The sequence below is a fragment of the Electrophorus electricus genome, chromosome 19 (assembly GCF_013358815.1).
Source record: "Electrophorus electricus isolate fEleEle1 chromosome 19, fEleEle1.pri, whole genome shotgun sequence".
Classification (NCBI taxonomy): domain Eukaryota; kingdom Metazoa; phylum Chordata; class Actinopteri; order Gymnotiformes; family Gymnotidae; genus Electrophorus; species Electrophorus electricus.
In genome coordinates, this window is record NC_049553.1 from 7,106,843 (window position 1) to 7,131,138 (window position 24,296).

General features: G+C 42.2%; 1 protein-coding gene across 1 annotated transcript in view; it reads left to right on the forward strand.

Moving 5' to 3' along the window:
- The first annotated feature begins 404 nt into the window (after positions 1 to 404).
- The window catches only part of stim2b (stromal interaction molecule 2b), a 30,098-nt gene continuing 6,206 nt past the window's right edge, over positions 405 to 24,296 (forward strand). Inside the window, exons 1-3 of the mRNA XM_027003799.2 lie at positions 405 to 1,907; positions 20,725 to 20,855; positions 23,155 to 23,266. Of these exons, the coding sequence (XP_026859600.1) occupies positions 1,775 to 1,907; positions 20,725 to 20,855; positions 23,155 to 23,266 (376 nt within the window). The 5' untranslated portion in view covers positions 405 to 1,774. The remainder of the gene's footprint in view (positions 1,908 to 20,724; positions 20,856 to 23,154; positions 23,267 to 24,296) is intronic.

Consider the following 24,296-nt stretch of genomic DNA (forward strand, 5'->3'; position numbering starts at 1 on the left):
TTTTTTGATAGCTTTACTTGAAGTCAGAGTAACAGAGAACATATTTTCATTCCAGCGTCATTAGAGCTTAAGTCAGAAAAGGCTTGATCGATTTTCCATCTGAACGCGTTCACTATGCAATGACGTGGCCTGTCCGCAGAGCTGAACCTTTTACAAACACTGTGCAGCTTGTGTTACAAAATTGTGGTCTTGTTCAAAATAAATGGTGGCTTTCTATAACGTTACCTCTCTTATATTCACAGTCCTGCGTGGTTTCCTTCAGCCGCCACGCATATTCCCGCGTTTAACGTTTCAAATGAGCACGTAGAGATTGCTATAGCAACCAATCAGATTCTGCCATGTTGGGACAGTTTAACCAATTACAGAAGGAATCGAGGAGAAAAACGTGGATGCCCTGCCAAGCGGGCATTGTGTCGAGGTGGGCAAGGTGGAAGTTACCCGTTTGTCGAAGACTAGTGTTACCCTTTCTGTTACAATGGTTGAAGTGAGGATTTGGGTGGGGTGAGTTAGTCGTTCGTCTGCGTAAAAGGCAACTTCTTTCTAGAGAAAGTCATGATGGGAGTAATGAAACGAGGAAGTGTTGGACAATAGAACGAGGTGTTTCCGCTTCGTCGCGCCAGGAGGGTTCCCAGCCCAGAACTTATTGCGTGTCTTCCTCATGCCAATAGTGGTGTGTTTCACCACATAAAACTATTCTAATCATATAGGCTAGGGTTGACTGAGACACTGCGTGTAATTGTGACTTTTCCTCAGACGGAATTCAGAAAAGTGGAAAATACACATTCTTGCTGTGCGCTCGCAGCTGCAGAGGGGCTCGATACACTTACAGCTCTTTTATTAAGCGGTTTGCATAAGGACTTCCGCCACTGGTTTTTCCCTTCTACACTGACTGCGAAGGTGGCGATGAGAGGAGCCCCGGTGTCCCGCACACACGCCGAGCTGGCATGGAAACCCGAGGCACTCAGAGGATGTGTCGTAGAGGCGCATCATTCGGACACTCGGATTTGTATTAAATCGAAGGACGGAATCTTGTCCTAATTCGCGGAGGCGGGACTTATTTACACCGTGTGTTCATTATGTTGAAGGGACTACAGATGATGTTTGCGTACTCTGTGTGGAAGTACAGGGACTATTTTGTCTTAGCTCAGTCATAAGGGTCTATGGCACTTTAAAGGCACTGGATACGTAGCCTGTATTTTTTTTTTTTTTTTCTGGCAAGGAATTGTGTTATTAACCCTGGATGGAAGTGATGTTCCTGAATTGGGAATTCATCATCATTTGCACTTTTGTCTTTGGAACTTAACTAATGGACTGAAACGGTTTAGTTGTCGGCTTGCCAGAGATCCTGCTAAATCGTTACATTAATCTCAGCAACAGCACGATAAGTCTTTCTGAAGTGTGGACTGGCTACGCACTCATGGAGTTTGGATCTTTTAACGTTCCCGACATAGCTTCTATGTGAAATATAGATAACATATTTATAGAATACGTTTATCAAGAACATATCATTGTGGTCCTACTATCTCTCTTTTAGCTAATATATTTGGGGTGTTTTTTATTTCCCTGATGGAAATCTTAAATTCAGCGATTGCTGATATTTAAATACGGTGCGTTTTATAGGTTAACTGCTGGGTCTGGCGTGCCGTTGTTGTTAATCGAATCTTGACTGTTTGACGGATTTGCTAACGATTAGGTTTCAATATAGGGAAACGAGAAAATTCACGTTTGTGTCCTCCTCCCTTGCCGTGGGAGGAATTGAAAGCTTTCGCCCACTATGACTTACTTATCTCGGGCAGTGGTTGTATTGCTACGTGGACTCGTCATCTCTGCGGTATTGGGATTAGAAATCCGCTCCGGTGGTCTGTTGACCCATGCGACCCCAGACGCCTCAATTGTTGCAACTACAGGTAAGGTTTCCAAGTCTATCATTGTGTTATTCGTGCTAATCCCTACCCTTTTACATGCAGAGCAAGGCACGACTTCTTTGCGAAACGATACAAAATTGTACGCTTGTCGGTCATATTTTTCTTTGCTAGATTTAATGTGGCTCTTAATGTGTATATAAATGATGATTCCTCTCGGCATCCGTGTTACGAGGTAATTACGATGGTACGGTTATTTCTCTGGTCTTCGATCCGTCCCTTTACGTTATCTCTCGAAGGTTCGAGAGAATGCGACTCTCTAACAAGCAAGAATGGTCTCCCAAATGACAGAGGTAACCCCCCATCCTTTACCCAGAACTCCCGCTGTCTCATCGTTCCCCTCCCACAAGAGTATGGGGGCAGCCCTTGGATTAACAAGAGCCAGGCATCCCCTCTTTAGGCATCCCCTCTGTAGGCATCCTCTCTGTAGGCATCCCCTCTGTTTACCGTCACATTCCTCAGCTAGCGTTAAGTATTACACATTGTGTCTACCGCTGTGGGGCGATAGTGACGGTGGACCATTGGCTCCATCGCTTAAATTACAGCTTTCTTGTTTTCACAGTGCTAAATGGATGGAGTACAATTTCACTCTTTCCTGCACTGGAGCAAAAGAGACTGGTAGCTCACCATCACCGACTGATGTGCAGTAGTCACCACATACCCTCTTGCGATTCGTGACTCCTGAGATTAGCAGAGGGTTGATTACAGTTGTTCCGTGGAACATGCCCAGGTAAAATAGGGACGAGAGTGTGCTGCTGAGTTGAAAACTTGATCATTTGATGTAGGTGTTCTACAAAAGTGCTGCAGGTGGTAACCACTGCAATGGTGCACCAGCAAAGCGCCAGACCTCAGGTTTCTATTGAGGTGCTACAGCATGACATTCCTGTCACCAAACACCAGAAGGAGACTGTATGATCTCAATGTGCACAACTCTGACTTATGTATATATAAATATCTAAAGAAGATTCCAGGGAGTAATGTACTGTATTGTAAAAGTAATGCAATGTACTGTAAAAAATGTAGAAATGTGGCATTAAAGTATTCAGGGATTCCAGGAGGTGAAACTAGTTTGTTAGGAAAAGTAGATGTTTAAATCACATTATCATGTATTTTCCTTTGAGTTTCCTAACTCTATTGCTGCCATAGCAACAACTGGCAATACAAACTGATGTGATTAATGCATTATCCATAAGCATTAAACTGCCTTATCACAGGAAATGACAAATCTTTAATTCTGATGATCTGAAGAGGTTCCACACAATTGACAACTCCTGCAGTTATGCGTGAGGAGGCAAGGGTAATAACAATCGGTCCTTTCTTGCTAGTTATTTTAGTGACTGCGTCAATATATTTACATGTAGCACATCATATATGGTTGTAGGCTACAGCAGCATGATTATTATTCGGTCATTTATCTCACTCTTAATGTGCGTATCTTTGTTTTGTCTTGTCTGTTGGAGATTAGTGGAGGATCCTTAAAGAGGGATGCGGACTCTGCATCACCCTGGAGGATTCTGAAGTGTTTAATTATAATATTATCCACTGTTTTATATTTGTAGGATGATGAGTGAGCGCCAAAGGAATTCTTGATGTTTTAACAGAAAATCTGTCTACAGGTCAGTGTGTCCATTCTCTGAACAGGTAAAACATGAGCCCAGGTGTCATCTATGACTTCCTTAGGAAGTCCACAGTTATGAAAATAATATTCATACATTCCATACTTTTCTGGAGGAAGTTCTCATTTCATTCTCACAAATATGCAAATATGCTTTCCTTAATAGCTCTGAGTATGGGATGGGGTATCTGCATTACAAAATGAAAGCACAGACCCCCCCCCCCCCCGCCCCCCAAAAGAAAAAAGAAGAAAATAAATATTGTTGTATCATGTGGGCATTACATGCTGGAAGTGTGTGAATGTGCACTGAGGATACTGAGGTTCAAACTCAAATGCGTGTGAGCGTATGTGGCACTTCTTCTGCAGCTCTGACTTGGCAAGGTTAGTCCTGTCCAGCTGCTTTCTCACTCCTGGGCCAGGATTTAATGACGGTGTAGCATTTCGGATGTGTAGCCGTCTGGCCTGGGTCAGGCTGTTATGACAGAGAGCTCGCACTTCAGTGGTAACCCCTTCCACCCTGCCAAGTGCACAGCCGGCATCAGTGTTCAAAGATGGATCCAGACTGCCTAGGTTGCTAGACTTAAGTTCACCTGTGCACAGTTACAGGCTCCAAGCACAGGACAATATATCATTGTCCTAGGAATACACCTATTAGCCTAGTGCCAAATCTACTTTAGAAACAAATGAGCAAGATGAGCCACCAACTTTATTTATGGCCATTTAATGCTGCTTAACATGCACATATTTTATCTACAGTTAAAATGATTTTTATATGTTTACTACTGGCTAAAGAGAGAGATCTGAGGTGTATTTATTAGGTCTATTAACTTCTGTCAAGAAACTCGGTTCACCTGGGTTGAAGGCTACTTAGTCTTGCATGGACACACCTAGCAACGTTCCAGGGACCAACCATTTGCAGTGGCTTCCTGGAAAGATCCAGGGCAGGCATTTGATTGGCTCAGAGTTGCTCTGAGGGACAGAAAAGCAGAAGACAAAAGCTACATGCCTATTTTGCTATTACATCAGAAACTGACTTGACAAAACTAGCTTTTTACACAATATACAGCTGACTGACCATGTACACGGCATGCAGAAAGTGTGAGTAAGTATTTGCCGGGCTAGGCCTGCTTTCACTTCCTCAGCTCGAGAGGGTTGGATGAGGCAGAACAAATGAGAAGGAGTGCTGAGTTGGCACTGCCTCCATGACTGTGACAGGTTCAAGTTAAGCCTGTGCTGTGAAGAGAAAACTTCTTATGAGAAGCCCCAGTGCCAATGTCAGTTTCTCATTAGAAGCTTTCAGACAGTGAGGCGTAGGCCAAAAGTGTGGGTTTGGATGGCTGGAAGAAAGATGTCATCTACATTTCCGTGCTTTAGTCTGTGTCCTACGCCATGCAGAGGGCAGAGGCCCCATGATGAAGATAGGGGGCACAGGACTATAGTGCTTGGAGGAGGTGTGGGGGAAAGCTTTAGGTACGTGAATAAGAGAACAGAGTTGAAAGTCCCACGTGCCATGACTGTTTGGGTGTGTGTATGTGAGTGCGAGAGAGGGAGGAAGAGAGAGAGAAAGGTGATGTGTTGGCATTGCACCAGTTTCCCTGAGGGTTTGTGTGTATGTCAAACAAAACTGTACTTCAGTATCTGGCAGGCCTGCTCAAGTTGACCAAATGACCCATTCCCCATCTGGCACTTTGCTATGGTCATCTGCTGCTATGTAGAACACCACTGGGTGTGTATTCATGAAACTGAGGGATTGATGGAGAGAAAATCTATACATATTAAGTGCAAACAACTAAGTGTGTTTGCTCATACTTATGAGAAGGCATATTTAGAGAATGTGATAACTCCAGAAAGGGAGTGGTTGTATGTGTGTTCTTTTGTACATGGCCTGGGTAAGTAAATGGCTCCCAGTTGCAAACTCATTAATGATGGAATTTCCTCTGCTACTGATGGCTATCGTAACTGTTTAGAGTACAGGGATGATGAATGTGTGTGGCCTTCACATTGGGGTAAGGGTTAGTATGTTCTAGCATGTTTTGTCATTTAGGATAGAAGATATCAACCCAATCTGCTTGGCTTAATCATGAAATTGGTCCCCATAGTTCAGATAAATAATGCTTAATCTCTCTTTTTGAATTGTTTCACATTTAGATTTCTTGAAATTCCTCCTTGCCAATGTATTTCTAATACAGCACAACGTCCCATAACCCCATAAATGCCCAGAATAAGAATTGCCTAGGATTACTGATGAACACTGGTAGGTGATGTAATCATTATATGTTGATTACATGATTGCCTGTTTGGTGTTTCTACAGACTAGAGGCAGAGGTGCCCATCATTTAAGGGGCTTTGCTCGGTGGATGTTTTAGAAGTAGCTAAAGTTCAGGGTAGCAAACTTACAGGTGACGTGAATTCCCTCTGAAACTTTCTCATGAAATCAGTGACCAAAGTAATCATGGTCTTGGTATAATTTTTCACAAATCTGTTCGCGAATAATATTCTTTAATTAATGGGTATGATTCTACAAAACAGGAACAAACTATTCTGCTTATCATGGTTCAGGTGTAACATTTGATTACCCCTCTGAAATTGGAAGCTCACAATTAGCACTTACAGTAGAGATAAACTTGATATCCTGTCAAAGATGACGCCCTTAGCTGGCTACTCATCAGAATTAAGTTACTGCACACAAATGCTGCCAAACACACTTTCACAGTGTAACCTAACAAAGGATTCCTTACTAATGCAAATTTACCATGGTAGTGCTAATCTGATATAACCAGAATATCTCAGTGGTTTACCAGTGCTGGTTCAAATAATAAAAGATAAATTCAGAACAGTGTGCATGTACAACAAATTAACAACATACAGTTATGTGCAAAATAATAGTAGTCTGACATCACTAATGTATTTAATTACTGATTTTGGCAGAAAAGATAATACATCATGGGGAAAAAAATTCATGACTGGGTGTAGCCGAGTAATGGGCAACCAACAGAATCAGTCATGACATGCATGCTGCTAATTGGGTGTAATTGACTCATTTAATGAAAGGGCTGTATTCAAATTAATAGCAGTGTGGAGTTCAATTAGTGAGGTCATTCATTCTTTGAAGAAACAGCTGTCAATTATGGCCCTTATTTAAAGAAAGTGGGCAAATGTTGTACCTGCTGGTTTTAGCCCTTGCTCAGTGAGTAAAATGGGTTGTTCCAGACATTGTACCGTAGGAGAAAGAACTTTGATTAAGAAGTTGATTGGAGAGGGGAAAACATATAAAGAAGTGCAGAAAATAATTGGCTGCTCAGCTAAAATGATCTCAAATGCTTTAAAATGACAAACAAAACCCAAAACACGTGGTAGGTAAAGAAATACTACCATCCATGTACATCATAGAATAACAAGAATGGCAAAGAAGCATCCATTGATCAGCTTCAGGGAAATCAAAGAAGATCTTCAGTTACCTGTGAGTACTGCAACAATCAGAAGACACCTATGTGAAGCCAAACTATTTGCAAGAAACCCTCGTAAAGTATCATTACTGAAAAAAAGACGTGTTAAAAAGGTTACAGTTTGCCAAAGAACACATTGACTGGCTTAAAGAGAAGTGGCGTAACATTCTATGGACAGGTGAGAGCAAGATTGTTCTTATTGGGTCTAAAGGTCACAGACAGTCTGTGAGACGACCCATAAATGCTGAATTCAAGCCACAGTACACTGTGAAGACTGTAAAACATGGAGGTGCAAGCATAATGGTTTGGGGATGTTTCTCATACTTTGGAGTCAGACCCATTTATGGCATACCAGTCACCGTGGACCAGTTTGAATATATCAAAATACTGGAAGAGGTCATGTTGCCTTATGCTGAAGAAGAAATGCCCTTGAAATGGGTGTTTCAGCAGGGCAACGACCCCAAACACACCAGCAAGTGGGCAACATCCTGGCTCCAGACCAACAAGATTGATGTTATGAAGTGGCCAGCCCAATCCCCAGACCTCAATCCGATTGAGAATTTGTGGAGTGACATCAAAAATGCTGTTTTTGATGCAAAACCCAAGAATGCAGAAGAACTGTGGAATGTAGTCCAGTCAGCTTGGGCTGGAATATCTATTTGCAGGTGTCAGATGTTAGTTGACTCCATGTCACACAGATGTAAAGCAGCTATCAGAAATAAAGGTTATTTAACTAAATATTACTTCAGTGATCAACAGAAAAGCTAAAACTGAAAACAGCTTTCATTTTATACTGTAAATATTCGAGTTTGTAAATGAAAATGAAGACACTGCTATTTTTCTGAACAACCCATTATTCTTTTTTCTTCATTTTCAGTTTAAAAATTGATATTTTGTTCATGTTTTCATTGGGAATTGAATGTGCAGTGCTCCCAGTGCCTTTGTGTATATGGAAATAAATGCTATTATGAGGATTGAGCTTTTTCTCAGTTGTTTTAAACACACTGCTATTATTTTGCACATAACTGTAAGTGCGCTTGCAGTTAGCTGCAGGTACACTGAACATTGACAGCTAGCTAGTTAGATAACTATATTGTTTGTCACTGGCTGTGCGTTCTTCAAACTAGCTAATCTGTCAACTGCCGTGCCTCATTTATAGATGAAGTGAATCTAAAGAAAAATAAATGATGTAGACTAACAGTTTTAACAAGAAAGATGTTTACTCATACCCTGGCTAATTAGAAAGTACATCGTTATTGGAATTATTCAAATTTTGAAATGATGTGATTTATTCTTTGGTTTTACTTGCACTATTAAAGAAGTATCATTATTAAATCCGGTACTAATCGGATGGTCCTGTATTACCCTTAGGTTTAATAATTTGCGGTCTTAACAACAACAACAAAGGAAAAAAAAGGGGTGGCTGGGCTGGTGTCTCTTTTCCTATCTCCTGTGCTGACCATTGACTAGCATGTCATTGTTAAATTTTATTTCATGTTTTCATATTTGATCTACGGTGACTAAACTTCATACAGCCTTGTTTTCCTTTCTCATGTCAGGAGTAGGTTTTCACGTGCCATGTGGTTGGCTGTGAGGAGCACTCTAATAATGTGATACTTTTCCTTCCTCAGCCATGTTTTTTGCTAAACAGCATAGCGTAATTAAAAAGTTAGGATTTTATTTACTAACCTATTTTTGTATAAAACACATGTTCACTCAGATGTTCATTTACTAGGAGAGTAAATCTGCCTACTGGATGTGTTCTAAAACAATTTGGAAATAAGAAAAAGTGAACCCATCAACTGTAACCCCAAGTGTAGCCAGCCAGTAACAATATCATTGTTATCTGTGCCAAGAGTTTCCTTTTTGGACTAAGAGGAATGAAAAAATATTTTCAAAGACCTAACTAGGAGAAAGTCAATGCTGAAACCAACATTTGCGAAGATGTATTCCTATTTAGGTAAGAATTTTGTCAGTTAAAGTGCATTGCAGTTGACAGTAATGCATCTTTTATCCTCTTAATATATATGAGATCGGAGATGTGTTTGCTTGTCAGAAGAGTCTTTGCAGTAACAAGAGAGGCTATTTGAACAGGAGAGTAAACATTTGGTCTACCCATGGTGTTTGTTGACTTATCTATGAAGTGACTGAAGCACTCATTTGCATGCTGTCTATTTCATCACTCTGGCCAGGAGACCATATCTGGTGCCTAACACTAGCACAGTGTTCAGCAAACATGATTGCTCAAAGTGGTTTTAGAAAATTGGTAGAGGTTGTCATTTTAAAGAGATGCTTCTTTACTTTTCCCTTCCTGACCCCATTGGTAGGTATAGGAGACTTTTGCAGTGTTTAGGAGTTAGTTATTATTTGACCATGTTGTAGTTTCTATTCATTTGCTTATTATTTACATTTTATTTTATCTTTGATCAACTTTTAAAAAATCTTTTTCATCTTCTCTTCTGTGATTTGTAAGAAGCACAGTTCCCATAATGTGACTAACTCTCACTATTGCTGAACTCAACCGGTGAACTTGGTGTACAAATCCTGCTGTGATGTCAGCTCATCAACTGGAGCTTTAATACTGCCAGCCCATTCCTGGGAAGGAGGGCAAGGAACAAGTTTGTGGCATCCATGGGCAGAGGGCAGGTATTTTTGCCACGAGTGGTAATGTTTTCCAGTAGGATGTGATGCAGCCAAGAGATATACATTTGTCTGCCTGTGTTGGGATCAAGAATGGCGGAATCAAGGTTGCCTGTGATTACGCGTGTGATGCAGTCACTGGCTCCGGAATGTTCCGCATAGTTTTCGAGCTCTGTCACAGTTAGACAGCAACTTGGCTTTCAGGTTATATTTTGCCTTGGGGGTAATTAGTTTTGCACCCTGAGGTTCAAAACAGGCATGCTCAAACACATGACATTTGGATTTTGCTGTGGTGACCCAGACTGACTATTATGGGTGAAGGTGTCAGAGGAACCCTATAGAGGATGAGGATAGCCACTTTTAAGGGAGCAAATGAAGAAAATATTCTTTGATAATTGTTTATTTAAATGTATCCCTTATCCCTTTTAGTTAGGGAAAGTTGTTTTAGAATTGAGTCCACCATGGTCATCATGCTTAAAATGGCCTTTTCCCCTAAACCTCTACACTTAAGAAATACCAGAACCATGATAATGCTTTCATTTGATGAATATATTCTTTCAGATCTAGTATACAAGTCAGAGATCTAGTTTATATTATCTTCTCTTCAGATTCAGATCTGTGGCAATAAGCCAGCTGATGTTTGGGTTAAGGCCTTTCTGTTAGGGTAAAGTTTTTGAAGTATGGTCTACTCTGGAATCTAATCGTATCTGTTTCTGATAACCACATAAGAGTGCAAGTCTCTTTTGGCTCGGGTTATGGTTACCTAATTGGCTAGCTCCCTAGAAACCAATGCAGTCTTCAGTGACACACATCCCAAATATTGATTCTTTCTTGCATGTCTCTAATCCACATTTGTATGTGAAGATCTGTGGAGCAGTGGAGATAAATGCAGGGTAATCCCTTCACCTTGGAATCCCTGCACACTAAGCCAATTCTTTGAAGGACTTCATCTATCTGCTAGCTCCAGTCATGCAAAAAATTGCTCTCCATGTAAATATGGTTCATTGCACTGTACTGCCATGCTGTACTTTCTGATGTGGCCTTGTTCGTGTTGTTTTACGATAAGGTGTTGATCCAGCCCCAGAATTACTCACTGCATTTGTATATGGCTTACATGCTGAGCTCATCTTTCCAACTGTCCAACATCTTTCAGCTGCCGAGTTAGTATGCATCTTAGAAAATGTTAGCAAACTAAATGTAAACAAAGGAAAAGGATCCTGACATGCACGTGGGGCATCGTTGACAGGAGTCTGGACACCGGCCGAGCTCCACTGCCTGCATTCAGGCACTGCAGACTACTGTATGGTGGCACACGCCTGTCAGATGTCTTAATGTCGCGCCTGCAGTAGCGGATATGCTGTGGACTAATTGGCTCCTGGCCCTGGTTTGAAGTGGACCAGCCGTGGTCCAGCACTAGGAATGGCAGCTGATGGAGCTAAAAGAGGAAGAGGATTTGAGTTGCTAAGAGTCACTACAGAGGAAAATGTACAACGGATTTATTCAGATTTGGGCCATGGCTTACATGCTTTACACACACACACGTGCGTGCGCGCACACACACTACTGGATATTTTATTTGTACCTTTCTATCTTGCATTTGACAAAATATAAGTGAATGTGTGTGGTATTCTTTGGTAGATTTTAAAGAGTTTGTGTGTGTGTGTGTGTGTGTGTGTGTGTGCGCGCGCGCACATGTTAAATCTTTGTGAACAGAATTGCTTGTACTGGTTGTGTCACAAGAGTCACAAACCAATTTCTGCTGTAGCCCCTTCTAGCAGCTGCCATCTTTGGTTTTCTAATGCTGAGGCTGGTCATCTAGAACAGTCGTCCTGAAACACTGCAGTGAAAGATTTGCTTTCCTTGTATTTCCGCTCTCCATCACTGTATATCTTATTTAAGAGTTGGTTTCTTAAAAGCATTGCAGCTTTGAAAGCATTTACCCCTTTAGGAGAAAAAAGTGATGCTTGCTATGCAGTTTTCTAATGATATACATCAGAACCATCTATTGTTTCCATAGCATATAACAAACAACAGTTGGACCCCAGAGTAGCACAGCTGTCCATCGTCACATCATTGGGAGATCACGAGTTCGAAACCCAGCAAAGCCGCAGCCGTCCCTGGACTGGAGTCTGAGAAGCCTTACGGGGCCTGCTGTCGGGGGCAGGGAAAGGTGGCTTCGTTTTTCCCCTGTCTATCATTGTGATGTCAGCCAGTCACGGGCTGGTTAGGTCACATATAAAGACCTGGACGGTGAGCAATCTCCTCTGAGGGTAACCCCTTGCCCTGTGACGGCCAGTGTCCTGGGGGAAAAAGTAGGTGTTTGGCTTCACGTGTCATGCAGGCTCCCAGCTTCCCACTTTGGTAGCTATCGCGTGATGGAGAAACTTAGATAGCAGGGTGGGAATTGGCTAGGGAAATGACTAGGACAAAACAAAATACTGAAATACTGAACACAAAATTCAGCTGATGAAACATCTGTAAATCTTAATTAATCTTCTGTGGAAATGTGTAAAAAAAAAAAGAAAGCTGCATGTGGGTGTGTATTGTTTGCTGCAATAATTGCTTTATAAAGTGAATAAAATAACAATGTAACTTAACTAAGTTATGAAATCCCCTTTCATCAAGTTGCATACAGCTAGTGTTGCTTTACCTGTATTTCCTGTTTCAATTTATAGTAATAATTGACTTTTCAGACCTGTCTGGGTTGAGAGGTCTTGAATTCCCTTCAAACTGTATTTCAGCAGTCTGAGTCCATGGCTCACCTTGTGTGTTTTTGAGCTTTACCACTCAGTTTTAAAACGAAAAGCTAAGGAGGGTTTGGATACTGTTCACGTGACAGAAATGTGGAGGGATATTTTAGATGAGCGGCATAGCTGTGCCATCTTATTTCAGGGACTTTCCCTGAGAGGGAGAGAGGGAGAGGTAGAAGGAGAGAGGTAGAGCGAGCAGTAGCTCAGGAGGGCTGACTGGTGTAGATTTCTCCTTGCTTTATGCATCTCACATAGCAAGGCCATGCACAGCCCTCCAGTAGCCTTTGCATAACTTAACAATAAGTGAGAGTAATTGCCTCTGTCGCTGCAGAAGCCACTGAAACTGTTAGTTAGTAAAGGAAATGCTCTGCTGATGAGAGGATGGTATTGTCTCTTAAGAATCTGGCTGGGTGGCGTAGGAATCTAAAGGCTTTCCCTGGCGCTCTGCACGCCAGCCCGACGCCTCTGGCTGTGGAACTCATCCTTTCTGCTTTGCCTCAGCCGGCTTTTTCAGCTCCCGAAAACGATGCAAGCAGAAAAGCCCTTAGCAATGCCTGAATGTGAATACTCTTTTCTCACCAAGAGCCTGCATGCACAACCATGTCCCCGTTAGATTTTGCGGAACATGCCACAAAAAAAATGTCTCAAGGAGACGGTAACACGAGAACACACGCTGCTGTGTTTCGTGAGCTGCACTTTAAGAGCTGTTATAAGCTGCAGCTCATACAACCTTTAAAACTACTTTGCTTGAATGAAGTTTCGTGAGGGGAGGATGAGGGGTGACGTCAGGGTTGAACTCCTTACGCAGACCTCTGTGTTGCAGGCCAGCTGGCTTCATTTGGCTACTGGATTTGGGTAGTTGGCACTTCACAGCATCTTTTGTGGCACAATGTGATTTGATGAGTTGATGAGTTACCATATATCGCAAGCTATATGTGGCACATTTATGTCTTGTTTGTTACTATTTATTGATCATACACAGGCAGAGTGATGATTGTTGCTGTTAATAAACATCACACTAACTATATCTGAATGAAGTGGGTGTCTATAGTAAGCCTTGATGCTGGGGATAAGCCCCTTGATGCTGGGGATAAGCCCCTGGTATGCCGCCACCATTTCTGTGTATCTGAAGAGACCCTCTACCTTGCATCTTGGTCCCCACTCCTCTGCTCCACTGCAAACTTTTTTCTGGCCGGCTCTGTGGCAAATCTCATTACAGCAGTCCACTGCCCACAGAGACAAACATAGGACAGTGACACCTGTAATTAATCAAACATAGAGGCTGTAGGCAGGAGCTAACCTTGGCTCCTCTACGTGAAATGACCACCTTTGGTCACGGTGAGAAAGAGGAGGTGTGTGCTGCACCTTCAGCGAAGGTGGAACCTCCACTGTCACTGTTGGCGGTATCATGCTTCCTTCAGCAGCAACCCTCGCACTGGGCTCAGGTAGGTGGCAGAAGCACCCGGAGACAGCCATGCCACACACCACACAGGAAGTGTCTCCTGACTGGCAGGAAGCCAAAGCCTCTTACACAGGAGGGTTATTCCTCTTACGCAGTAAAGTCAGTCCTCTTACACATAAAGGTCAGCAGCAGAGGGGTGAAGCCAGGAGGCAGACCTTTAGATGGTCAAATAGTTTTTCTCCCAGTTTGAAAATCTGCTGGTCTGTGTGTTTTGTTAGTTACATAAGCCTGTGGAAAAAGCGAGGTTTCCGCATGTTCAAGCTCACTGACTTGGAAGTTAACCCTCTGGGTATGGTATAGCCTGCAAGCCATACAAGCACAAAGCAATCATCTGAACACTTACACTTGCACTATGGTTGGGTAGTGGCCTCCCCCAGAAATCGGTAGACTACTGTTCACACTTTGGCATACACAGCTAGTGTTAATGGAGCCTGTGAAATGGCAGTGCAGGGAATTACTCAGCTGTTCTCCCCGCCTACACGTCCGGATCTCCATGCATCACGTCACAATTCCGCTCGGCAAGCCGGATGCTTCAGGAGTTACACATTAGCATATTCTTCCTATTGTGGTGCGTGTTGTGCTATTCTAATGCTGAGGGTTGGCTGGGTCTGAAAGGTGCTGAAAGTGATGGTGGAGAATATAGTGTGACTGCAGTGATGCCTTGCACCCATGGCTTTAAAATCTTTCATTTATTCTATAATTTAAAAAAAAAAATAGCATCATTTTTGAGGGGTATGATAAAGTAGAGTGGTAAGAATGTCAGCATACTTTTATATGGAAGGAACATGAATATCATTCAGAACAGATGGTTATTAACTTATAATAAACTTCTAAAATAAGAGCACAAAGGTCACTGACAGCAGTGACAGAAGACAGAAGTTGCTCCACTCATTTCCCTAAACTCAACAGCTACTAAAGTATCATTTATAACCGCGTGCTTTTCTGCGTGTAGCCTGTGAGGAGGGCGAACCTGGTAAATGGGTCATACATTGCGGGTCAATAGTTATAGGAGCCTCGTGGGTGCTGCTTTTTGACCAAGGAGCACTTGTGTCTGATACTAGAGAGTTCATGCTTATGTTTTGCTTGTAAATTCACCACGAATAATAATTCTTTTAAGAAGGTTTGAAAGAATATGTGCTGCACATGGGTCTCCAGGCTGAAACAGCTGTTTGTTAAGAATAGTCCATCTCTGATGAGATTTTTATTTTTTTTTTTTATCACAGGGTTGTCGTGAGTAATGGTCTGTGAGACGTGAAGTGCACACAACCTGGTTGCCTCTGATCATGCTGACATTGCACAAAAGTGATTAGTCTGTCATAAGCAGTGCTTTTAGAGGAATGGGCAGGTAGAGAATATCCTATTACCATTTGAGTTGACCCAAATGAGGAAGTAGTTATACACTGCAGTCCTATGTTGATGCTTCATCCTGATCTAAAAACAGTTTTTCTGTGGCTCTTACAATGGTTAACTGTATGTATTGGTCCTGTATCACTTTGTCTTCCAATAAAGAGAGATTTTCTGCTATACATGCATGTTTGATGTGTGATAAGTGTTAGCCTGAACTAATTTCCTGTTGTAGAACTTAGTGCTTCACTTTCAGGTTTGTTTTACAGGCACAATATGTAAACAGGAAACTACTCTGAAGTGGGAGCAGCCAAGTCACACACTTAACGATGAACAGTTTTCATGGTTCATTAAATATTTTTAATTCCTTCTTCTCCTTATTTTTCTTCTCCCCTCTCTCTTTTTCTGTCTAGGCCAGCCTATGTTCATTTCTGCTCTCCACATTCCTTGTGAACTCACAGGGCTAGCTGCTTCTCCTTTTCTGGAAGTTTGGGATTCTGCCTCATGGTTTCCAAAGCTAAAAGGAATGATAATCACTTTTGCTTGTTTTTCCTCATTCACCTTTGCTGTATCATATAAGCAGTGGATTAGATGTGTCCCACTGACATGTTCCGGTAGTGCACCTTTTTTTGAGGTGAAGTTCAGTAAATATCATGCAAGTGATGGTGATCACAACAGTTTCACACTTTTTCTTTGGCCATTTTTACTTTGGAATGTATAAAATTTACACTGTTAGAAATTTACGCTATTTTCCCCCCATCCTCCACATTGATCAGCCAAAATATGCTGGCTGTAATTATTCCTTTTTATATTGCACTGGATCTGCAAAGCCTAACATAGGTAACAAATAAGGAAAGCTTATGGCTGCCAATTAGCATTATGCCAAATGAACAAATTTGCCGCTACAATGTGTTTTCTTAGATATGTGGTGGACTCTTGATATCCCGATGGTGGGTAAATGGTAACTTTTTAACAAATACCTAACAAGATGATATAATGCTGGATGTAATGATAACTAATTAATACAAAAAACCTTTTAAACTATTGATAAACCTATAAAGTGGTACCGCTTTTGCTATGGTAGCAAATTTAAGGTACCAATAAAAAGTACACCCCCCCCACCCCCTGCATAAACCTATACAAGTGTGCTTTGTCTGACTGGTTTTCCAACCTGTGTTAGTACAATGAAGGAAGGGCAATGAAACGTAATAAAAGGCATCAGTACTAACTGTTCATGGCAAAACTAACAGCTGAGGTAATAGATGTAATTTTCTTGCTGTGGCATTAGTTACTTGCTGCAGTATCCACAGGAACATTAATGCTGGTAGTCAAATGTCTGTAAGATAAAATTAATCTTATTGACATCTGAATAATATAAGAGTAACTGATAGAATTACTGTTGATGTTGAGATGCTAGCAGTGCATTGTCTGTGCCACTTCTACCATGACTGTGTGACCTTAGCTACAATGCAAACATACAAAAAGAAATGTCGAAGTGACTAAGTTAACTAACTATTCAGAAAGGTCCTGTTGCATCCTTGATTCTTTAAATTATTCAGGAGGCCCTTCGTGCTCTGACTTTGCTTTAAACAGATATATAGCAGTTCAAACACACACGTAGCTGTTGCACTGCTGTTTTCTTTGGCAGCCATGTTTCTCCAAGGGTCCATGCTCAAGAGTTGCTATGGCAGCGCGAAGCTGTACTTGTGTCAGCACACCCCGCAGTAGAGAGGTGTAGGCTGAGCAGTGACTCGGTATTTAAAGTAACAGGCACTCGCAGGCCATTCTGAACAGGACTGTAGGCAGGGTAAGAAGGCCGCTGTGGTGCTTGGTTCTTGTGGTATTTTGACCACAGCATGTCATGGACCTGTCGCTAAGACCCTGGGAAACTGTGTTAGCTTATGGAAAATGGGTATGGGTACCTTTTAATTGTTGGCTTTTAGCATTGTACCTCCTGTGCAAAGCTATAAAAGCAAAATTTGCACACCAAAGATATCTTGGCTCATCATCCTCATCTGTGATAAGGCATTACATTTAATTTTCTGTAAAACTATTACTTTAAGTTAAAATGCCCTGGCTTCATAATGTGCAGTGTAGCCTGTTAAGAGGCATTTTCAAACAGGCACACACACACACAGACACACTACTTTGCAGCTTTCATCCAGATTCCTAACACTGATTTAATCATTTGATAATTTAACAAAATTTAAGCAGTGAATCCACTTTGCGTGTGATTGCAATATGTCGTATCACAAGACAGCCACTGAAGTAGACATGTTAAACAGTAGTTAAGTACTTCAGTCATTGTTAAGCTTAATTTATCTTAAATGGTCTGGTGGTGTGACATCATCTCCTTGGCTGAAGGAGGGAGGATAAGCGTGTGAAACCTGAAACATGGGGCCTGTATGATTGGTATTCTTCACATGCACCGAGCATCTTCGACATGCTGTCTGCTATGTTTCTTTGTGAGTGAGGGTGTTTGTGTTTTGGGTTAATTGTTACTGATTGATGATACTGCTGTAACTTAATCACAGCAAAATCTCCAGAGCTGAATTAAGACAGAGTTTACCCCAAGTTCCTTCTTATGCACAGCAGTACCTCATTTACTGGCAGAAATTAATTGGAAATAATTTAATTACAGTGTTGTTTATTTTTGTAGATGCACAGACATACTGCACTCATGCAAAACTGCGGTGCACTTGCTTACTTTCTTTCAATGTTTCCACTGTCCTAGAGAGCATGAGAAAATATTTTGGTTGTGAAGATATTAGTTTATTTTTTGCTTACAACAATTAAGGTCAAATTTCAAGAAATGGTTATTTATATGACTTTCATGTTTTTGGCCTACCTGACGTAATAGTGTTGGCTTGCAGGTAAAAGTGCTTGCTGTTCGTTTAATTCAAATCGGAAAGAAATTAACACTGTAGGCGTTACACTGGGGATTTTTTCTTGTGCTCATAAGCCTCATTGATGGTTAAAACCAGTGTGGGTAGATCACAACTCACTGATAGAAAAAAAAAATTCCCCCATAGCAAACGTGGCAACCCAGTAATGGCATCGACCAGATTGGCAAATTGAGTTTGTTACAATTAAGAGTAATGATGATGATGATCCGAACAATAAACACCACTATCATGGAGTTTGTTTGTAACTGTCTAAAATAACCAGAACATATTTTAGGATTTTACTGATGCTAAGCAGATGCCATCACAAACCCTTCCTAAATTTACATTCACGGTATTTAGCTGACACTTTTATCCAAAGTTTTATCTGCACAATTATGACTGAGTACAACTTGAGCAATTGAGGGTTAAGGGCATTGCTCAGGGGCCCAACAGTCTGATTACAAGTCAAGGACCTTAACCACTGAGCTAACACTTCCCAAATAAGAATACCCCTCTAACCTTACAGTGTGCTGAGGTGCTGGCTCATTTTAGGCCGCATGTCCTCTGGTGAAGTGTTCTGATATAGCCTGTCACACCTGATCCCAGTAGTGTCAAATTTTTTGAAGAACCTCTTCAGTTTGACGAGCCCAGGTAAGTGGTTCCTGAATGAGTGTTGACTGCCTCTTAAGGGTGTTTACAGGTCTCCACTGTACTGCTTTATAGGAGGGCTGACTCCCAGTCTGGTCTCCCATGTCTGTGGGTCCTAGCTGAAATTATTTGTGTCTTCTGGGCTGGTAATAGTAAACAGAATCTTTATAACCTCATTTGCCTTGGATGGGTCATCCACTGGGATCCATCATTTTGGGGCCCCATCACATCTTTCTGTTTAGTCTCTGTCTCTTTTTCATTCTCTCCATCTCTCTCGCTCTCACTCTCCTGAGCTGTCTGTGGCCTACTACATACTACTCACGTACTGATTGAGCCCCAAACCAGTATGCCATATGCAGTATGCTACCGAAATAAAATTTTCCAGTGTGTGAAAGATACCCAGATAACGTAATACTTCAACCAAATATTCTAGTACGTGACCAGAGCTCTCTTCCTGGTGTACTGCATCCTGTCATGCAATGGTGGCGGAAAATCTTTTACAAGTGAATGGAAACTGTCATAATTTACGTGGCCTTGTAGTATGGTTTGCGTTTGTTGCATCCTGGATACTATACTGCATGCTACTACAGAGACCAGTATGCAGTATAGAGTCTATACTGGGTGCAGTATGCAGCATGTAGTAGGCTATGTCGAACATAACCAGAGTCTGGGAAAGAGAAGTGGGTCTTCAGCCGATGCCTCCCAGGCAGGGAACAGATCTCATGAAGATTCTATTGGAAGTTAATTGCTGGGTACATTGTTGTTGCCAGCCAGTAATTTGTAGTCTGATTTAAAGGGCAGTTCAGGTATAAAGTAACTTGACTTCTTTCTTTTTAGATGCGATTGCCGGTATAGCCTGGTCATTTTTAATCTGTGAGTTTCAGACTAGGCTTAGGTTAGGCCTAGTGAATTTCTCTTGTCGAGCTTGATAACTGCGAGCTGTTTTTTTTGCTCAGAGACAGTCATACCATTGTTTCACTTGTACATAACTACGTCCCTATGGCCAGAAATGGGCTTCTATTTATAGTACTGCCTGTTTTAAAATTAGCACCTCATGTTTTTGGCACTTGGTTTTGTTTGACATCCCTTCCCATGTGTGTCACGTCCTGTAGTGTGGGTCTCTCCTCTGCTTGCATGCTTGGGGGGAGATATGTAAATACCTTCTGACTTTCAAATGCTTAAGCACAGCTGTGCCTGGCACTGAGCTTACAAATGCAGTGTGTTCTGAACAAGCATCATTCTCCCGGATGATTGTTATGTAAATAGCAAAAACAATGGCCATATGAGTCTGGGAAGGGAGTTTTAGTATGCAAATGTTGTTATGTAAGTAGTGGGAAACACATGCAAGGTCTTATGCAAAGTGAAAGGCTTGGTGTACGCAGGAGGCATTCACCTGTCTTTCCCCAGGTCGGCCTGCATGCCTCTGTTTCACATGTAACTTTTGTTGCCCTTTGATGCAGTCTGTAGGCTTGTACCAGGACTGTGCCTGTGAAGGAGTTCACAACTGTTCATTTTCACAGATTTGCCTCCTGATTAGTTTTGGAGGAAAGCTCCTGAGAAGTCCCGTGGCCGCCTTTGATTAAGCGCACTCCTTTTTGTGTTGAAATGTTAACGGAATCTTGCTTGATTTTGACCTATTCAGGTTTCTTTTTCAATCACGTGGTTAAAGCTGGTTGGGGTCCTCCTTCACATCCTCTCTTCTTATGTAAGACCAGGCAGCCATCCAGTCGAATTCCAGCACCATTAGCCATATCAACAATTTGCAACTGAATAAGTCTTGTCAAAGCTCATTGCTGTAAAAGGACCCTACACCAAACAGCCCCCCTCACACCTACACACCCACACATGCCTGCACACGTATACAGCATTCTTTGAAGACAGAGAGGAAGTTAGATAACATCAGTTTCACAGGGTTGAGTGGCAGTAAATAACACGCTGCGCGCGGAGCATAAGGATGGAGCGCAGCCTTTCAGAATGCTGACCTCTGCCCTGTGACCTGCACTGTTTTGCAGACCCATGCCTGGTGGTGATCCCTCCATGCGTGAACGAGGCAGACCGTTTCAGCCTGGAGGCACTACGGCACATCCACAAGCAGCTGGACGACGATAACGACGGTGGCATTGAGGTCAACGAGAGCGTGGAGGTCAGGCGGGCGAACTTTGGCATGACTCTGCTCTGTGGTTATGCTCTTGTCACCTGTGAAGAACTAGCAATCACCTGTGAAGAACTAGCAGCAGGAGGAGGGGGTGACGGGGCTAATCGCACCCTCAGTAGCGTGGACGAATGTCCCCTTCCTCTTGATAAGATCGGGACCCTGCTGGCGGGGTGTACGTGTGGGTGGATGTGTCTGTTTATGTTTGTGTGGGAGTGTGTATGTCTGTGTGTAAGTAGAAACATCCTGATGTCTTCATTTACATTCATTTATTGCTCCATTAAAACATTTCATAGTGGAGAGGGCGATCACAGGGGTTCCAACACTTAGCCGGACGTGCAGAACAGTCACTTCAGAGTTATCACATGTTGAGGGGGGAATGTAGAAATCAGCTGTTGCCTCGAGATTCTCAAGATCATGCATGTGCGTTCCCAGGTCCAGTAGTGTTTAGAGACAGCAATCAACCCGTGCCTAGGGGATCCTCAGAAATTCTTGGAAAATGATGTGTATGTGTGTTTGATGATCAAACACCAGCATATTTTCCCATTGCTGTCTGTCTCCTTTAAGTTCTCTGCCTCTCCACATTGCCCCCTCAGCTTTGCAAGGCACAGATTAAAGGTCTAGTTAGTGGGGCTTGTGTATCAGTGATATTAGTCTTTTTTTCTGGAGTTTCTTGCTAATGGTGGGTTGGTATGCATGGCAGGTGTACTCCGTGGATGTTGTAATGGCTTTGCCAACAAGTTACTTTATAAGACCTTCTTTATCACCCCCACATTCCTGTGTGCATGTGAGTGTGTGTGCGTGCAAGCATGCGTGTGCGCTCGTGCGCACGCGTGTGTGTGTTAAAGTAAGCAGAGAGGGAACATGTGCACACACACGTTTGTGTGCATGCATGTGTGACTGTGTGTGTTGTGTATGTGTATATTATATCTAGAATGTTCTAGTGGGGAACTTCCATATTGGAATCAACTCAAAGAAGTGGCCCAGCAGATCGAAAGATTTTCCTTTGCTGCCAGTTGGTTTCATCTTTCATACCCCTGCAAATTCCTGTGTGTGTCTTTGTGTGTGTGCTCAAATGTGTGTATGTGTTGTGTTTGTTGGCATGTTTCACGAATACAAGCAAAAATGATCAGTAGACTGTTAAAGTCTCTTACCAGATCAGCATTAAAACAGAAAATAGATACTGTTTTGAAATTAGTTTGTTATTTTAGTGAGGACAGCATTTTATTTAATCGGCATACAGAATTCTGATCTGTGCAATGCATCTGTAGTTATTACCACATCAGCTTAGTTGGTGTTCTTTATGCTGAGACAGGAAGGGAATTAGTAGAGTAAACTGACAGGAGGAGATGTCAAAAGATATTTGCTAAAAGAAAGAGACAGAGCGAGGTCAGTGTGACGATCAACAGTCAGGTTCCCTGTAGGTTGGCTGTCTGCAAACAGATTTTAGCCTGAAACTGAAAGGGTGTCTGTCTGTCATTCTGAGAACCAGAGGAGTACCATTATCTGGCAGAAAAGGCAGATCCTCCAAGAATCCATGTAAAGCAAGCATCTCTGTGTGAGTGTGTGTGCGTGTGCGTGTGTGTGTGTGTGTGCGCGCGCGCACGCGCACAGGCTTTATTTATACAAGTCTGTGAGTGTTTATGTTTGGTCATGATGTTCACATGAAGCTGAGACCCAGGGCCTTCACCTCTATGACTCAGTGCATGTTTGGATTGTAACTTAAAGTAGTCATGCAGCACTCTGTGTGTAGGCGTGTGTGTGTGGTTGCGTGCACGGTGCACAGATGTTGGATTGATTTTCAATAAATGATGCCTCCTCAACCACCGTTTATGATGGCAATTTACATCTTTTCACAGTAGGCAAACAGTACTTGAACAACTGTTGCCTTTCAACTTATCAGACCTGGTTAAACAGTTTTATAGCTTTATACTGCATTTATGCTATAATGCAAAATGTCAGCTGTATTAATGACGTTTTGTGTTCTGGCTCTGATGTTGGTATTGAAGGACTGAATATTCTTATTTTGTTTTAATAAAGTGCCATTAAAGAGGCATTTGACTTTACACAACAGGACACACAGAAACAGAATAGTTTCTTATGCTAAATATGCTTGCTTCACTCCAGACAGGATAAAACACATTTCTTATCTTAGTTGTGAATTAGGAGTTGCAAGAGCACTTTGTAAGTGTCATTCTTGACTTGAGCTTGCACAGACATGTGTGTATGTGTATACTGTGATGTGGTGATGGTGTGTATGTCTGATTTGAATGTGTCTTGTGGTTTCCAGTTCATCATAGAGGACATGAAGCAGCAGCAAACGAACAAACACAGCAACTTGCACCGAGAGGACCAGCACATCACTGTGGAGGAACTGTGGAAAGGCTGGAAGACCTCTGAAGGTGAGCGGGTGGGATACGGCAAGAGAGATGGTGAGAGGGAGAGAGACAGCAAGAGAGTGGGATGAGAGAGAGAGAGAGAGAGAGAGAGAGAGAGAGAGTGGGATGAGAGAGTAAGGGTGAGAGAGAGAGAGTGGGATGAGAGAGTAAGGGTGAGAGAGAGAGAGAGTGGGATGAGAGTAAGGGTGAGAGAGAGAGAGAGAGGGATGAGAGAATAAGGGTGAGAGAGAGAGAGAGAGTGGGATGAGAGAGTAAGGGAGAGAGAGGGGGGGAGAGAGAGAGCGCGAGAGCGAGAGAGACAGCAAGAGAGTGGGATGAGAGAGTAAGGGTGAGAGAGAGAGAGAGAGAGAGAGCTGGCGTTACAAACAAATAGGGTTCATTCAGAAAGGATAGGTGCTAATACTTAAATTTTTTTTTATCTATTCCAAAGAGGGGTTGTGGCAGATGGACAGAATGGAATGCATATAAAATAGCAAGACCTGCTGAATTTCAAACACATAAGATGTTCCAAGTCAGTTTCATAGTCGATTCACTGACAAGCCATTGCATGTGTATCGAACCTACAATCAATTGTAAAAGTTTACTATGCCAGAAGCAATAACACCATCCTGTTCTGTTATAGACGCCAGTGCGTGCTGCATGAGACACTAGAACAGAATAAAACTCATAACACACACACACACACACACACACACAGAAAACAAAGTGTGTGTAGCCTAGAGAACTGCTAATCAGGTCCTGATGGCCCTGTGACATAAATTAGGTTACATAACCTTTTTAAGGTACTCTATGATTTCAGTCTAGGAAATTGTTGAAACAGTAGGGTGTGTTAGTTTGTTGTGCCGAAATTGTAGGTGTGAATGTTAGTGAAATGTCTGGTTTTATTAGTGTTCTGCTGGCTTCGTGCCACTGTATGAAGTGTCCTAAAGTGTTGTGGGTTGTTTGACAAATATTACATTACTCTAAATACCTTCCACATTTGTGAAGTGGAACTTCCATAACAAGAAACATTCTAAATCTACATAATTTATCT